Source organism: Chaetura pelagica, unplaced genomic scaffold (genome assembly GCF_000747805.2).
Source record: "Chaetura pelagica isolate M959 unplaced genomic scaffold, ChaPel_1.0 scaffold757, whole genome shotgun sequence".
Lineage (NCBI taxonomy): Eukaryota > Metazoa > Chordata > Aves > Apodiformes > Apodidae > Chaetura > Chaetura pelagica.
Genome location: NW_009970727.1, coordinates 1,341,607 through 1,353,942, shown reverse-complemented (window position 1 = coordinate 1,353,942; position 12,336 = coordinate 1,341,607). Strand labels below are relative to the sequence as shown.

The 12,336-nt window shown below is 56.8% G+C and overlaps 1 protein-coding gene across 1 annotated transcript in view; it reads right to left on the bottom strand.

The window, feature by feature from the left end:
- The window catches only part of FANCE (Fanconi anemia, complementation group E), a 24,953-nt gene that overhangs the window by 7,890 nt on the left and 4,727 nt on the right, over window positions 1-12,336 (bottom strand). Inside the window, exons 12-21 of the mRNA XM_010007128.1 lie at window positions 4,360-4,512; window positions 3,465-3,511; window positions 3,008-3,084; window positions 2,793-2,856; window positions 2,445-2,520; window positions 2,201-2,228; window positions 1,425-1,565; window positions 1,207-1,338; window positions 772-919; window positions 252-304 (exon numbers count right to left, since the gene is read on the bottom strand). Coding sequence (XP_010005430.1) covers window positions 252-304; window positions 772-919; window positions 1,207-1,338; window positions 1,425-1,565; window positions 2,201-2,228; window positions 2,445-2,520; window positions 2,793-2,856; window positions 3,008-3,084; window positions 3,465-3,511; window positions 4,360-4,512 — 919 coding nt within the window. The remainder of the gene's footprint in view (window positions 1-251; window positions 305-771; window positions 920-1,206; window positions 1,339-1,424; window positions 1,566-2,200; window positions 2,229-2,444; window positions 2,521-2,792; window positions 2,857-3,007; window positions 3,085-3,464; window positions 3,512-4,359; window positions 4,513-12,336) is intronic.

Genomic DNA, 12,336 nt, shown 5'->3' with positions numbered 1-12,336 from the left:
ACCGCCTCCTTGCGGCCCCGGTCGGTGCAGGGTGGCCCCAGCCTCTGTGGAGGGAGAGGGTGGAGGTGCCAGAGCCAGGACCTTCAGGGCTGGATGTCCCCAGCAGATGCCTGCCCTGGTGCCCACCCCCCTCCAGGGCAGCCCGGCACTGCTCCAGCTCCTCCTGGATGTTTTACTAGTGGGTTCATGGGGACCACCAGGCGAGGCAGGGCATGGGGGGACTCCAGGGCTATTGAACTGGGACCAGTTACCTGCTGGAAAGTTCGCATCAGGGGGTGAGGCCTCAGCCGTGGCTCCACGTCATCTGGGAGCAAAGAGAAGCAGCCTTATTTCACCCCAAAAAATGAAGGTGGGGCTGATGCATGGATGGTTGCAAACCTCCCTCCCACTGACAACTGGCCTGGCCACATGCTTGGCACAAGTCACAGGGGTGCCCTGGCTGGGGAGACCTTGCTTGCGTGCATGGCAATGACATGTGTGAGGTTTGGTGTCCAGGGACAGAGAGTCCTTTGTGTGCCCTGTACCCCCCTGCCCTGCATTCCCAGCTGGGCTGTGGGATGATGGTTCTCCAGCCACCAGCACCTGCTCCCACGCCGTGTCTGCTGTCACCCTGGCCCCTCGCACTTGTCATCAGGTCCCAGCTGTCACCCGCCCCTGCTTGCACAACCTGCTGGCTCGGTGCTGCAGGGTCACACTGTCCCCCTGGAGGGGTTGGGGACCAAATCCCACAGAGCTGCCCCGCGCACCCCCTGGTGGCAGAGCCCACCTCACCCTGGGTCTCTGCCAGCTGCCGGTTGCGGGAGTTTTGCTGGATCAGGCGCTTCATCTCCTCCAGCTCCGCGTGCTCCCGCATGTGGTGCCGCTTCAGGTTCTCCACGTGCTGGACCATCACCTCTGCTGCTCGGCTCATCCGGGCCTCCTGCAGCCAGACAGGACGGGGAATCAGGTCCCTGAGGACCCAGGTGCCTGCCAGCTCCTCACTGTGCATCCCATATTGCCTCTACCCCTCCTGCTCCCTAGGGCAGGCAGATCCTTCACACCCCAGGACGTGCAAACATGAGGTCGACACCAGCACCACGAGGAGGGGGGACAGACCCCAGCAAGCCCAGGGATGGATTCCCAAGCCCAGGGATGGCTCCTCAAGCCCAGCTGCAGCATCCTCTGTCCCTCCCAGTCCTGGTGGGGAGCCCTGGGCCATGCCCAGACCTGATGCACAGCTCCCAGCTTCTCGGCAGCACTGGTTGCCCGCTCAACAGCGGCCGCCAGCACGGCCAGGCTGTGCTGCAGCTCCTCCAGCGTCTCCTTGCAGCCCACGTCCGTGCAGGATGGCACCAGCCTCTGTGGAGGGAGAGGGTGGAGGTGCCAGAGCCAGGACCTTCAGGGCTGGATGTCCCCAGCAGATGCCTGCCCTGGTGCCCACCCACCTCCAGGGCAGCCCGGCACTGCTCCAGCTCCTCCTGGATGTTTTCTTCCGCCGCGTCCCGTGCCCGTTTCTCCACCTGCACCCGTTGCCGCAGGGTGAACACGTCGCAGCGAAAAGCCAGGGCGAGGTGGGCAAAGGCTGCCTGCGGGGTGGGAGGGAGAGAGGAGGAGGGAGAGAGGTGGAACACAGGAGGCAAAGCCTCCAGGGCCACGGGCTGCTGTCCCCGAGGCACAGACATGTCCCCTTTAGCATGTCCCCAAGAGGGGCAGCGCTGAGCTACATGCTGGGGACAAGATACATACAAGGCTGCTACATGCTGGGGACAGAACCTGTGAGATGCCAGCCTGGCCATGTCCCCAGGCGGCTGATAAGGCATGGAAATCCCAAGCTCTCCTGGCAGGAGCCCGCGCCGGGCAGACGCCAGCCCTCGCTGCAGGTCCCGCCTGGCAGCGGAGCCTGACTCAGCCCTGGCACCGGCAGCAGGATTATTTTTATTAGCGTGGCTTCCGCCACCTCCCCGGCTAAGGGGGCGCTCGGCAGAACTGCAGAGCACTTGGTGGGATCGCCGGGCACCCAGAGGACGGGCTCATCTTCCCACTGGAAAACGCAGCTGCCTCCAAATGCCGACAGGATGGCCGGGAGAGGGATTTGTGAGGCAGCTGCCAGGGGACTGCGGTGCTCAGAGGGTGGCCAGGAGCAGCCTCAGGGCTGTGAGACAGGGCTCTGTCCCTCTGTCCCACTGCCCCAGCCCACCCACAGCCCCTCAGCAGGACTCACCTCCACATCCTGCTCTGTCAAAGCCACCCTGCAAAAAGAAAAGTAGTGTCAGAGGTGGTGGCACCACAAGGGCTGCACACTAAAAATGCATGTGGTTGGCTCCCGGGGGGGGAGTGGGGGTCCAACTGCTCTTCACCTGGAAAATGGATCCTGTGCAGTGAAAAACGAGGAAAGTCCAATCCCTGGATCATGAGGTGCCCTGGCACCCCCCTGTCTCATAGTCCCCCAGGGATGTGGGTCTTACCTGTGCAAGCCCAGTCTTTCCAGCACCGAGAGCTCACTGGGAAAATTCAGCAGTGGCTCTTCTGAGGTTTCTGCACCTGCAGGGGGGCAGCAATATCAAAGGAGAGACCACATGTGAAGGCTTTTCCTTGGCCTTTCCTCCTCCCCCTGCCCTCCTGTCCCAACAGGGAGCAGGTGCCCAAGGAACGGGACTGTCCCAATCCTCCCCCCAGCACCAGCAGGGTGTCAGTCCCCCCCAGGCTAGTCCACATGTTCCCACCAAGGGAGCAAACACTGTTCCCACACTTGTCCCCAGCTACCTCAAGTCTCCCCCCAAGGGGACCCAGCTGTGGGATGGGGACTCACCCACCTTCCTCGGTCCCGTCACTGTCCCCGATGCGCACAGCCAGCTCCTGCCTGTCCGTGCCTGGTACCTGGGGGGGCACCAGGGCACTGTCAGAGCTAAAAGCCTCCCCAGTGCTGGACACATCCCAAAAAGAGCAGCACAGAGCAGCTGAGGGTCCAGCCGAGCCCCAGGAGGGAAGGAGGGGTCCCCCCAGCCTATCACCCTCCTTTCCTTCTCACCTCACCAATGAGCTCCACAGTCCTCTCACTCCCGGCCACAATCCCATCTGGGTGCCCTTGGGGACTGCTCATCGTCCCTAGGGACAGAAAGGGTGGTGGGAGCTGGGCAGCAGTGACACCACTTCAGGCCAGACCCTCCAGAACCCTGCTGGCCCTTCTGCAGGCTCCCAGGGGGCATAGGCTGGCAGGTGCCCCCCAAAATGCCACTGGAGGGTTAAGGGAGCTGCAGCCATGCTGGGCCAGGGGAGGAGAGTGAGGGCTCTGATGCAGCCAGGGGGTTACAGTTAGCAGGGTAGATCAAGGGGACAGGGTCTAGGTCCCCCGAGCTGGAAGGGGCTTGGGGTTGCAAGTAGGTGCTGCCAAGCCAGGGGATATCCTCGTGCTGGACCCCTGGAATGATGCTCAGGGAGGGAGGAAACCTTTCCTCTCCCCCATGCCCACCCTGGACTGTGCTTACCTTCATCTGGAGAGGTGGGGAGCCCAGCCAGCTCTGCCTGCTGCTCCCTGTGGAGTGAAGCCCAGACAAATCCCTAAGAAACTCCAGCAACAGAGGCAGCAACCCACCCCCTCTGCCCTCCCCCAGGCCCCCTTGATGGATGCTGCTCCAGACCTGGGTCTTTCCCAAGCATCCTCTGCAGCCCACTCCGTCCCTGTCCCCATCCTCCCTCTCCCTGGCACAGGCACAGCAGCCTGCAGAGCCACCACTGAGGAGCCTGACAAAGCCAAAGCAGTTTCCAGCCAGCAGTGAGTCACGGGCTTAGGGTAGTGCTTTTCCTCTGCACATTATTATTTTCTCCTTCTTTTTTTTCACCCTGGCTGCCAAGCAGACCTTGCTGAGACTCGGCCTCTGCGCAGGCACCGCAACAAACCTGGCTGCTGGCAGAGCTTGAGCACCACCTCACATCAGCACCACATCTTGTCACACACAGTCCTGCCCCCCCAGAATTGTACTGGAATGGACTCCCCACCCCAAAACCCTTTCCTGGCTGCAAGGAAGTCTAGCAGCTCCATAGCATCCCTGCTCTGGATGCTGGAGCATCCCAGGGATGGAAAATCATCTGTGCATAGAGATCCAAGGGCTGCTGTACTGTGGCCTAATTCTGGGGCTCAGCACCCAACTGGGAAAGGTTTTGAACCCCCAAACTTTGCTCCTGGCTCTGGCAAAGGGCTCCAACAGGCCTTTTCCCTCTCCTCCCTGCAAGCCTGGGGGTCCCTTCCCAGGCGAAGGGGCTGCTGTGCCAAAAGGATGCTCGGTGCTTCGGAGCAGGGTGATGCTCCAGCCATTGTCCCCCTTGCCTGGCACCGCTGTTCCCATCCTGCTGAGCCCCGGGGCGAGCCCTGCGTGCACGTACCTCAGCGGCGAGGGGCTGGGTGGGCGGCCCGTCCTCTGTCGCTGCCGCCTTCGCCGTCGCCCCAGGGCGAGTCCCGGCGCCTCCTGTTCCCCCTCTCCCGGCGGGGTCCCTGCCAGCGCCTTCATGTGCAGAGCTGCAGGGCCAGCAACACACCTAGGATGAGAGACACATCTCAGCCGCGGGCAGATGGGAGAACGCCTCTAAATGTTATATTTTTAAAGCGGTTTTCTCACCCAGCAGGAGCTCCGAGCTCCTCTGCTTTCAGCGTGGAGGCATCTGTGGGAAAAGAGGTGGGGAGGCCCTCTTGAGATTCCAGGGGGATGCTGCCGGGATTCGGGTGGGCACGGAGGGAGGCCAATGAGGAACTTAATACCAGCCCTGTTTCTCTGCAGCACTGAGGGTGGACTTTCCCTCTCGCCACCCCCGTTACCCTCCCACGGGGCAATCCTCACTCGGGGCTCATGATGTTCTTCGTCTCCGTGGAGGGAGGGAAGTTGGCACCCACCTGCCAGGGTGAGCACCCAGTGCAGAGTGACCTGCTGTACTCTGGGCAAGGGACAGCCCAAGCCACCCCCCTGCCAGGCCAGCTCCCAGATAGACAAACACACGAGATTCCCACATCCAAGGGAGCTCAGACGTCTCATTTAGGCTGTTTTGCAGTGTTTAAGAATCGGAGGAAGCCAGCAGAAAATCCACAGAGTCCTCCTCTCAGCCCAGGGTAAAAATCACTGTGCAGAAGGGACTGCCCTGCAGGATGCAGCTCCCCGGGAGCTGTGCCCACAGACACGCAGGAGGGGGGCAGAAAGGGAGTTGTGGTTGGGTTTTCTGGTTGTTTTTTTTGAATGGCCAGGACACAAAATGCAGCAGAGATTTAAGGGGACAGAGAGAAGGAACTTCTTGAAGTGCCCCTTGGCCAAGCTCAGCTGCCCCAGCACCCAGCGGGGTTGTCACCCATCTCACCCATCACCCACCTCCCAGAGCCTGCTCAGCCCTGGTGCAGGTATTCAAACCAGCAGCACTTGGCATCTGTCAAAACAAGCCTATTATCATGCCTACACACTGGAAACTGCCCCAAACACCTCTGCCAAGGGTCCTGGGAGACCCTGGCCAGCAGGGATCCAGCAAACTCATCACATCAGCGTCAGAGTTTTCCCGAGGGTTTTTCCCTGCTGCAAAGCCCTCTCTCCCTAACAGCCAGGCAGATCCTGCAGCCTGCTGATTTACAGCAGCTCAGCCAGCTTTGCAGCCACTCACTCTCCTGATCTTGTTTCCAGGGAGGGACACCCGGGGACACGCAGCTGCTTGGCCCGGCAGTGGCAATAAAACCCACCCCCCCCGGGGGAAGCCAGACCGAGCGCTTTCCCTCGGGCTCGGCGACTTTACCAAACGCTCCCCGGGGTCGTTACCTGCCTGAACTTGTCTCAAGCAGCCGAAGGCAGGTGCTGGGGCCGCCCAGCTCGGACCCGGCGCTCTGGGGGTTCCCGGGAGAGGGGTCGGGTCGGGGGGTGCGGGGCCCCGGGCGGTGCAGCTGCGGGCGGGCAGAGCTTCCCCCCGAGGGGAGAGCGACCGCATCTGCGGCAGAAGGAGCTGCCAGGGAAGAGCTGGGTGCGAGAAGGCCTTTAAAGGACATGCAGAGAGCTGGGAGCTCCCGGGGCGGGCTCGCAGGTGGCCCCGGGGACAGGATCCCTGCACCCGCTCTTTGCAGGTGCGGGGCTGGGAGGGATCGGGGCTGCCCGGAGAGCAGAGCGAACCTGAGCCTCAGCAGCAGCCTGGGGACAGGGCAGTGGCACCCAGGACCTTGGTGAAGTTGGGGGATCCCCCCCCCCCATGCCTCCAGAGGGGGAACAGCACCAGGCTAAACCGGGATGGTTGGCAAGGAGCCCCTGTAGCATCGGATTTGGTGATGCAGGGAAGCTGCTCTGCCCAGGACCCCCCATCCCTCCTGCCCCTCTCAGCAGCCCCACTTTTCTCCCAGCCATCACCCTCGCTGCCCTTTCCCCTTTCCTCAAATCTATCCCATCCTCTAAGCTGCTTTCTTCCCCTAACGAGCTTACCCGGAGCCAGACTCGATGCTCGGCTCCAGGACCGGGTTGGCAGCCACTGCTGGTCCCCCCATGCCCAGAGACCCTGATGAAGGACGGGGCAGGTCCTTGGGGGCTGCAAATCTCTTGAGCTCTGAGAGGGTCAGGCAGCACCTCCCAGCCCCGGGGAAGGGCTGGCCCAGCCTCAAACCCATCTGCAGAGGGTGCAGGATGAGGCCCCAGGGCCAGGGAGGGCTGAGAGGGCCCATTTGCAGCCTTGAAGCAGGAGCTGGGCTACAGTGGGATGAGGCTTTGGGAACAGCCATCACCTGCTCCCCACAAGGTCAGGACTTGGAGCTTCAGGGATGGGTTTTCCCTCTTGGGGCAAACACCCCCTGCTCGGACCTGACCCCCAAAAAATGAAGAGTTGCTGAGAAATCACAAGTCGACTTAGGGGAAGGAGAGCCCCAAATTCCTGTGCTGTGTCCTCCCTGTACGTTGAAACACAAACGGTGGAATGCATGATGAACACCAATTAACAGCAATTAGCACATCCTCAGCACCAGGAAGACACTAAACTTGCTGAAAGGCAGATGGGCACTGTCACCTCCTCAGGGACCTCCCCTTGCCCGCGGGGGCTGCTCGGGCACACGGGTTTAAGTTACATATTTTATCACTGAGTGCTCTTTCTAGCCAAGCACAAGGTCATTCCTTGACAGACCCTGTAGCCAAGACTCCTGTAAAGAAAGCACGGAAGTAAAAGCACCTTCACAGGATGCCAGGCAGACAAAACCAGGGGGACAAAGGACAAGACACCTTTGCACACACCAGTGCCTTGTCATCAACACAGCCTGGTCCTGCTGGCCCCATCCCCACAGAGACCCTGTGTCCTGGCACTGGGCAGGCAGCAGATCAGGCTCCAAAACGTCTGCTCTAAGGTTCTGGCAGGTCCATAGCTGCAGCAGGTTGCCCCATGGAGGACACAAATCTAAGGACACCACCGTGTTGTTTCCCTCAGAGCTTTTCTTCTCAAAACCACCTCCATTCCCTCCCCCCAACACGTGCTGAGGGGTTCAGTAAGAGGCACTGCCTCTCTTAGCCAACCATCCCATTCAAAAAGCCTCCACATGCATTTCCTAAAAGCACCCAGGGATTTTTTTTTTTATGTATTCTTAACCTGGGAGCACCGTGATTCCCATCAAGGTCTCAAACAAGCAAGAGCAGCCCAGCACAGACCTGTTCAGGGGGGTGAACAAGACCCTCCAGGGAGCTCTCCAGCCCAGAGGGGTGAGCAGCAGAGACGCTGCAGGCTCTGCCTTTGCTCCTCCCGGCTCCTTCCAGCGAGGTCCCACCGCTGACACAGCAGCCTGTCGCGACAGCAGCCTATCGCGACAGCACCTTCCCGGGGCTCCTCCTGCAGCTGAGCTGAACTTGCAGCTCAGAGCACACAGACTGGGGTCACCTGGATTATCCACTTCTCAGGGGAAAGCTGCTCAGACCGACGCTGGCTGCTGCTGCTGATGCAGCCAACATGATTTATTCGGGCTGTGCAGGGACCCCATCCTGCAAAAAATAAAAAAAACAAAGCATAAAGCAACACCCCAACCCTCCAGCAAATTCATTTTAGCATGGCCCTGATCTCCTCAGCTGACAGGGACCTGGCAGCCACCAGAGTACCCCGGGGAGAGCACAATTCTCTTAGCAGGATTAAAAGGTTGTTGGCAAAAAGACAGACAAGAAAGAGAGGTTTTGCTGCTTTTGGTTTCGTTCTAAATTCCAGGGTGAGAAGAGGAGGCTGCTGAGCTGGCCTCTGAGCAGTTCAGCCTCACGTCTGGGTGACCCAGCCAGCAGATTTCAATTCAGGTTTCATATTGGGGATTATGGGCTTGTGATTAACAGGTTGTCACTGGAACACTGTTACCTCCAGGGAGAAGCTGGGTGACTTTACCAGCTCCCAGCATTACTGCAGGAGGGGACACAGTGTTTGCCTGGCCATGCCTTGCAGCTCCTGTTTGGAAAGGGGCAGCCCCTCAGGAGATGGATATGGACCATTTTCAGGAGCAGATGAACTGCAGCCCTTTCCAGCAAGGAATCTGGCTCCTACCCAGCCCTGTTGTTTGGTGTTTCATGTCCATGGGTTCACACATCTGTGAGGTTCTCTGCAGTCTGATCATGGCACCAAGATGCCATTTTTGGAGTGGAGAGAGAGCACCTTGTGATGAAACTGGTTAAAAAATCACTATGGGAGAACAGGGAGGCAGCAGAGTGGACAGACAGCACATGCAATTACATAATATTTATTTCCTTAAACAAAACCCCAAACCAACCAACCATCAGGCCAAAAAGGAAATTCCCCTCTGGAGCATGAAGGAGGCAAATCTCTACCAACAGAAGAGGAAGCAGATAAGGCACTACTATCAAATGGTCCAAGCAAACCAGCTGACAATGATACACTGCCTTCCACATACAGCCCAGAAAACATCTACGACAAAACTTCAGACCTTCCACTTCACCAACACTGCTCATAAATCAGGACAAGGACCACCCCAGCCCTGCCTCTCCCTCTGCTCCTGGATAAAGCTTTGCTGAACTAGAAAAACAGGCTGTTGTTTTACGACAAGGCCACCTCTTTGCACTGTTCAGGCTGGATTTGAAAGTTCTTGAGAGGGTCAAGAGGAGTCAAAAGGAAAATTTTCCATGTGGATGCTACCAACCACCATATAAACAAGCAGTTTTCCTCCCCCCAGCATGTCTAGTTTCTGCAGGGTCTGCTTCCAATTCTCCTGTTATCTCGCACGTAAACCCCAAGAGGAATCCAGGGTACATGATAAGCTGCAGCCAAGAGAAAAAACAGGGCTAAGAAGGCTCTTTCCACAAGGCAGAACAATTCCCAGCAGAACAGAGATCCCTCCTTGCAGTCTGCAAAGCAAATCCCTGCTTGTCTTGTTGCAATAACCATGTGGGCTTCCCAGCATCTCCAGATGAGTTGGAAGCACAAGCTGCGCGTGACACGTAGCAGCCTCGCAAAACAAGACAGTTGCCTGAAGAAACCAGCAAGCAGTTAGAAAACCAAACACCCATCAGGGAGGAGATGCACAGCATGGTTGGATTTCAACCCCATCAGAATCACAGGGAGCCCTGAAGATCAAGCCCAACCCCCCTGCTGCAGCAGGAACACCCAGGGCAGGTCACACAGGAACGTGTCCAGGTGGGGTTGGAATGTCTCCAGAGAAGGAGACTCCACAGCCTCTCTGGGCAGCCTGGCCCAGGGCTCCATCACCCTCACAGTGAAGAAGTTTCTCCTCACGTTGAGGTGGAACTTCCTGTGTTGTCACTTGGTGCTGTTTCCCCTGGTCCTGCCACAGGCACCACTGAACAGACACTGCCCATTCCTGACACCCACCCTGCAGACATTCATAGTCATTCATCAGGTCCCCTCTTGGTCTTCCTTTCTCAAGACTGACCAGCCCCAGGTCTCTCAGCCTTTCCTCATCAGATGTTCCAGTCCCTTCATCATTCTTGTAGCCTCCATTGGACTCTCTCCAGCATCTCCTGTCCCTCGACCTGGGGAGCCCAGAACTGGACACAACCCTCCAGATGTGGTCTCACCAGGGCAGCACGAGGGGGAGAACCTCCCTTGACCTGCTGGCCACTGTTCTCAATACATCCCAAGATACTATTGGCTCTCTTGGTCACACTGCTGTTCCATGGATCACTTCTTGCACACCAGGACCCCAAGGTCCTTCTCCATGGGGCTGCTTTCTAGCAGGTCAACCCCTAATCCATACTGGTGCCTTCCTGCTGCCCAGTCCATAGGGATGCTGGGACATCCCCATGGTGCTCTAGATGCACACAACACACGTGTTCTTCCAGCTCTTCTTCAGCAAGGACACCAGGAAGCTGACAACCAGGTGAATTTTGGAGATCAATTTGCCCTCAGTCATCTTCATGTGACCAAGAACCACAGCCAGGCAGAGCACTGAGGACAAGGACACCGAGGTCACTTGGTAGAAGCTTTGCAGGGAAACTGTGAAGACTGCAGCCTGCTACCTAATAAAGCCAGAACAGCACACTCAGACCTTGATGATCAGGGCACAATTTCTATTTATGTCTTATTTTGGGCAGCCCTACAATAGCTTCAATATACTCAGCCACTAACTCACTGGTATGCAAATACATCAACAATTCAGCTCCCTGGAGGTTTCTTTCCTCCAGCTAACGTGGACTTTGAAGCCTCATCAGTCCATTGTCACCTAAAATAGCTTCAGAGCTTCTTACTATAAAGAAATCTCTGCTCTCAGCATTAAGATCATCACTTAATGCTTCAGAGCTTCATTCCTCTGGCTGGATCTGAACATTAATGAGCAAACTTGAAGCAGTAACATGTCACACCTACATGTTTTAATACCTCTTCTCCCTTTGTAGATGTAAATGTTTATGAATTTTAAATAGTTCCTGATGCATGCAATGCTTCAAAACCTCAATTAAAACCCTACTGCTTTGTCCTTCAGAGTCCATTCACCCCAGCCCTTCCTTATCTCCCCAGTCTCCTGGCCAGAAAGTAGTCAGCCAAGGTTTCCAGTGGTTGTTTTCAAGGATACAGGATAGAAATTTGGAATTATCATGCTGTAAAAGCACTTTTTATTAGTGCATCACTGAAACCTTGCAAGGGGAAGTGCCATCATCACCACGTGGAAAAACTAGAAATGTGACACAGAGCAGGGCTGCCTGTGGGCTCAGCCACAACAGGAAAAAAACCCAGCAGATTTAAAGCAGAAAATTCAAGTTTAACAGCTCTTAATCTAAAACTTACTCTGCTGCAGCCTGAGAGTTATGAATTCCAGCAGACCAGACAAACAACCTAGTAAACCATTGCTGCATCACCCAAAGTCAGCTTTGCTGTTGAAGAGCACAAAACATCCCACTTGTGCCTTAGCTCCTTCAAGCCAGGATAAAATCATGATGGCCAATTAAGCCTCATCCAGAATAATCATTTCCAAACAGCCTCAAATCAGTTTATGTCTTGATTCAGTGACGTGTTAAAGGCATTAAGAACTACAGAGCTGTGACCTCCACCATGCAGTCAGTGTTGCTTGCTCTGGGCCATCACAATGCTGGAAAAACACTTGAAATGTGGAGGTTTTGGAGGAGATTACGCTACCTTGGGTACCCGGCTGCCACTGCAACAAGAAAAGGGAGGTTTGCCAGCTCTGAGCAGACCTGGAGCCATAAAGGAGCTGTTTTCTTCACAGAGGGCTGACACCAGGAAGGCCTCGTCCTTCTCATCTTCCTTCTCAGGAAACACTACAGCTGTTTTGCTCCATTTTTTTTAACAAGAAGTGGAGTTAGGTTGATTAAAACAACCAGACTGGTGAGACATGGATGCTCAGTCAAGCCTTTCAGATTTATGAGTGGGAAAAAAAGCTGCTGGTGCAGGGCAGGAGGCATAAATCACATCATGGAGCCAAAGGGGACCTGAGAGCAGAGAAGGGCTTCTGCTTTTCTGCAGCCACTTGCTCGACAGAAAACCCTTCTGATAAAGGGGAACATGCAGGGGGAAAATGTTTTCCCTCTGAGGGGAACGACAGCTTTTGGCTTTGGGTCCAGGATCCCTGCAACCCACCTCCGGGTGCTCTTCAGGTGCTTGTGTGCAATCATGTGAATATTAATGCAAAAAGTATTCGTTTCTTGCTTTTCTGATTAAAATAACACCTTTTTGGGTGCAAATCATCGATAAGGAGATTCCATTGGCCCCCTCCAGGCAAGGCCCAGCCCGGCGCCGCCGCAGCTCCTGCTCTGGCGCCATCTTGGGAGCGGCGGGGGGGAAGGAGGAGGCCCCATCTTGGGAGCGGCGGGGGGGGAAGGAGGAGGAGGCGCCATCTTGGGAGCGGCGGGGGGGAAGGAGGAGGAGGCGCCATCTTGGGCGCGTCCGGGCGCCTGTGGCGGCGGCTCCGAG